The following is a 4,652-nucleotide window of genomic DNA, read 5'->3' as shown; positions in this document are numbered from 1 at the left end:
ACTCCTGTGGATCATCATCTTCCAGACAACAGGTATATGTATTGACAGAATATTTTATTTTATTGGAACAGTTTTTTTAATGTACTTAAATTTTTTCCTGTGTTTGAAACACATGCACGCTTGTTTTCAGTGACCGAGCTGGTGAGGAATTCTTGAGATGTATTGCAGCCAACAAGCCCCTCCCAGATTATCTGAAAGGGAACATGGCTTATAATCTTGCTGATGCATTTAAGTCAGCAAATGTCCTGAAAGATGCAGTAAAATCAGACCCTGAGTTCCAGAAACTTGTGACCAGGAGCAAAAGTCATAGTCAAAGCCGAAGTCGTGGCAGAAGTCGTGGCAGAAGCCGTGGGAAATCTCGAGCCAAGAGCCATGCACGAAGCAGAAGCAGAGTACGCAGCCGAAGCAGAGGAAGCAGAGGAAGGAGCAAAAGTCGTGTTCGTGGCAAGAGTCGAGCTAGAAGCAAAAGCAGGGCAAGAAGTAACAGCAGGGCTCGAAATAAGAGTCGGAGCCCAAGCCGAAGCAAGAAGAAGAGTCATGCACGGAGCAAGAGCCGGGTCAGGAGATCCAAGTCACGAAGTAGCAGCATTGAAAAGAGACATGCTAAAGACAAAAAGAGAATGAGGAGCGCCAGCAACAGCGGCAGCAGCAGTGTCAGCAGTAACAACATGGCAGGGAAAAGTCTGTTAAAGGGACTGAAGCTGGTCCTTAACAGCAAAGAACTGGATGAGCGGTTGCCCACCCTCAAAGATGCCATCCTCACTATTCAGGTGGAGTTCATCATTCATTCTTCAAAATGTTTCGCTTCAGTGGGTTATCAGCATAAATGTCCCTAACAAGTGATTCTTGAAGATGGTCTGTTTAGGTACACTAAGATTACACCAAGGTCTTTTTAATAATATTCATAAGTTCAGTTCTGTATCGACCACATATAGCAGCAGATTGCCTCGCAGGTTGTTGTCTATCAGAAGTTGTTAATTGTTCTTAAATACATGTGAATACAGGCAGTTAAAACTAATGCATGCATAGACTGTACCTCTTTAGCCTGTACCTCATTAATTCCCTAAACATTTCATCTGCAGCCCAACAGGATAACAAAGTGAAGGACCTTGCATCTGTTAAATGTTTCTTATGTGGTGTTTGTTTCTGTCCAGGCCTCTGATGAAAGGAAAAAAGTGCAGAGTGGACTGGACAAGAACCGACCTCAGCAACATGACAGTAAGGAGAATTCAGTGTCACCGGAGAACGACAGCATGCTCCTTCCCCATGACAGAGTAGGCAGTGATTTCTCTTGGCTCCAAGTACAAAGTCAAGAGGACTCCAAAGTCCGGAGAGCTGATGAGCTCGATGATGAAGAGTCGTTCTTGTATGGGAGTGAAGACACTGGAGGAAAACAAGACAACAAATCGTCTTCCAACCTCTTTTCATCGTTTTCCCAGATTGGAAAACATTGTAAACTACAAGAAACGGATGTTTCTGCTCTTTGCAGTCAACAGCATCATCAGACCAAATCCACATTCAGTAGCTCTGGGGATCGGCTCGATCTGAAGCATCCCCTTCAAATGACTTCCTCAAGTCTGGCCTCTGCCAATCTGGACAGCAGTGAGTGTGAGAAGATCAAGAGCATATTAAAAAGTTTGGGCACAGCAGACATCAGCGAGATCATGCTGAAGATGCAGGGGCAGAAGGAGGAGAAGCAGCTGTCTCCTACACTTCCTCGTTCAGACCCAACAGCAGCAAGCTTGGCGGTGTCGGCAGTGAATAATCCGAATGTACGACATGCTCTGGAATCTCTACAGTCTCTGATCAAAGGTGAGGACCCTGATTCAACTCCATTATTCAGGCATTAACTAACCATAAATAACACTTTATAGTAGTTATAGTAGTATAATATTGTAGTTTATAATCGTTCACTCTCAGTTTAATTAGTTTTAAGGCAGATTTGCTTCAGTTTTTCTTTTTCTTTTTGTTTCAGTGTAATATGTGGTATTTGTCAGGGTCCGATTCATAAAGGTTAGAAAAGTATTGTGTAATAAAAGCTCAACAAAACATCAAACCATTTAAAAAATGTATTCACTTAAGACAGATGAACAACCATCCACAAAAGACAGAATTATAACAGATGTGTTAGTCAGTGTGTTTGTGATATTACCCAGAAAAATTCAACTGGACAGAACAACTACTTGACTTCATTAACCCAGTGAATGTTTTGGACACTTAAAGTGCACATGTAATGGTCGTACACTAAGAACCAATCAGCTGCTAAGATACTGCTCCATCTGGCACAGCTGAAAAATTGTAAGATAGATTTTAAATCCACCCAAAACACCAGCTGATGTCTGAGATACACTGATGAAAACTAAAGACATTTTCTCTATAATTTTAGTTAGTTTTAGTTTTGTAAACACACAGTACAGTTTTTTTTTTATTTCAGTTAACGAAAATGTTTTTTCACATTTAGTTTTCATTATTTTGTAAGTTTTAGTTAACGATAATAATCTTGTTTTGAACTGCACATTTTAAATATGTGCAGCCACAGATCAAAGGCACATGTACTTTTTATCATTTATTAATCCACTGATTTCATAAATTCAGCGTTAAGCAAGTTGCACATTGTATAAATACCATAACACCTGTTTTTGTTTTGCAGCTGCACCTTTAGAGTATATGGCTGGAGGTACTCTGTGTTTTGACCTAAAGACCTAAAGCAACAATGAATTGATCCAAACTTTCCTGTTCCTTCATTTTAATAAACTGTAGTTTATTCTGTCTCAGTCCCACATTTAACCTCCTTCTGCTGTAAATACTGCACTTTTCAGAGAATGTGTATTATTTCACAGATGCTGGTTCAGCTGTTCTGGGAAAGCACTGAGCTTTTCTCCTTAAAATGAAGCAGTATATTTGTGACCCCTTATGTGTTTGAGCAGCAGACTCAGGGGAAAAGTTAGAGAGTGATGAAAAACAGATCTTGAAAATCAATCAATTTACTGTAAGAAGGTATTAACAAGTCTGTTGTATTTATGTATGTGAATGTGGGACACTAGAAGTGGAGATGTACAGTCTTTTTCATGAAGTTTCAGTCATGTTGAATGAATTATTTTGAATTGATTAATCCATCCTGGTCCAGGTCAATTTAGTTAATTATATCCATAGGAACCATTGTTACAAACGACTGAAAACAACAGAAAAAATGTAATTATAATAATAAATAATTCTACCCCATATTGTGCCTACTGCTTTCATCCTTTGGCAGGTATGAACGTCAAACAGGTATTAAACTTTCTGTGTGTTTGCCAATAAGGTCTTTCATGTCACTGGGTGAACCCTGCAGAGGTCAAGTTGACCAGTCACCTGGTGTAAACAGTGACACTGAACTCTAACACAGGATCATGTTGCTCTTTCTGCTTTAGCCACGAAGGAGAAGCGGACTAAAAGTGAGGGGAGTGGCACATCTCAGAGCTCTGATAAACACAAGGTGAAGAATTTCACTCACTGTCATTGACTGTATAATATCTGAACATGAAGGTGAACACATTAAAGATTAAACCCTGAAACTGTTGTCTGTTTTCCAGACAAGTGACACTGAGGAGAGGAAGACAGAGAAACAGGCCAGAATCAGTAAGATGGAGTCGTTGATGAAAGAGCTGGAGGGCTTGTTGAAACAGGATGGTAAAGCACCTTCTCTCTTAGTTTTGATTCTTTATCATCTTCCACATTAAAAAACTTGATGCTTCACTGCTTTTCTCGTCCCTCTGCAGGACTGAGTTTCCTGACACCAGTCATTGGGTTTTACTGCCAGAAATGTGAGGAGTTCATCGGAGATTTGAATTGTGCTGAAAACCATGCAGCCATCCACCGACACAGTACCTCCAACAGTGTAAGTACCTCAGGACCAAAGACCAACAGTCAATGTGTCCCACTAACTTCAACTGTGTGTATCCACAGCCTCATATCTTCTTCCTCTGTGCTTCCTCAGAAACACATGAGCCACATTTTCACACTGTGTCCATCTTCCTTTATCACCTTTAACACACACCCATAGTTAATTTAACTCAGTCCCACACACCATCCTGTCGCAAAAGCACCAAACTACTAATTTCCGGTAATTTAATTAATAGTAATAATGATTACATTTATTTAATCCAGTACTTTAATGATATCAACTTACTTTAATGGTACTCTTATCAATCTGGTACTTTAATGGTACTCTTATTGGTACTGAGGAAGAGAAAAATAAATGAATTAAGAACAGAATTAACTGTGCTTTTTTTATCACATGGACTCAATCAACATTCTTGAGGATCAAACTTCAACAGCACTGAACAAATCACTGTTATAGACTGATTTTGTAATGATGGAAATGTAAAACAAATGTAATACACAATTATTTAAAATAGGACTTTTTCTTTGACAGTATTTTGACTGTGCAGTAGTTTTACCAGCAGCCCCCACATCACTGTTCCCACAGCATTGGAAACAGTGAAAATACATCATAGACAAATGTAGTAACTGTAACAGAGTTGGTAAGATAAAATGTGCAATGTATTTTCTTAATTTCTCCAGTACTGAGGGCAGAACCAATAACGTTGGGGCTTATCATTTCTGCTGTCTTTCAAAATATAGCCTGTACAGGGTTTCAGTACCCATCCCTA

At 39.5% G+C, this 4,652-nt stretch overlaps 1 protein-coding gene across 1 annotated transcript in view; it reads left to right on the top strand.

The window, feature by feature from the left end:
* LOC111651433 (uncharacterized) overlaps nt 1–4,652 on the top strand; it is a 15,863-nt gene that overhangs the window by 10,013 nt on the left and 1,198 nt on the right. Inside the window, exons 2-8 of the mRNA XM_023401375.2 lie at nt 1–32; nt 131–770; nt 1,155–1,812; nt 3,411–3,475; nt 3,573–3,669; nt 3,759–4,041; nt 4,564–4,585. Of these exons, the coding sequence (XP_023257143.2) occupies nt 1–32; nt 131–770; nt 1,155–1,812; nt 3,411–3,475; nt 3,573–3,669; nt 3,759–4,041; nt 4,564–4,585 (1,797 nt within the window). The remainder of the gene's footprint in view (nt 33–130; nt 771–1,154; nt 1,813–3,410; nt 3,476–3,572; nt 3,670–3,758; nt 4,042–4,563; nt 4,586–4,652) is intronic.

The sequence above is a fragment of the Seriola lalandi genome, unplaced genomic scaffold, assembly GCF_002814215.2.
Source record: "Seriola lalandi dorsalis isolate HSWRI2012SDOR001 ecotype SW California unplaced genomic scaffold, Sedor1 jcf7180002053625, whole genome shotgun sequence".
NCBI classification, from domain to species: Eukaryota; Metazoa; Chordata; class Actinopteri; order Carangiformes; family Carangidae; genus Seriola; species Seriola lalandi.
This window is presented reverse-complemented; position numbering and strand designations above follow the sequence as displayed.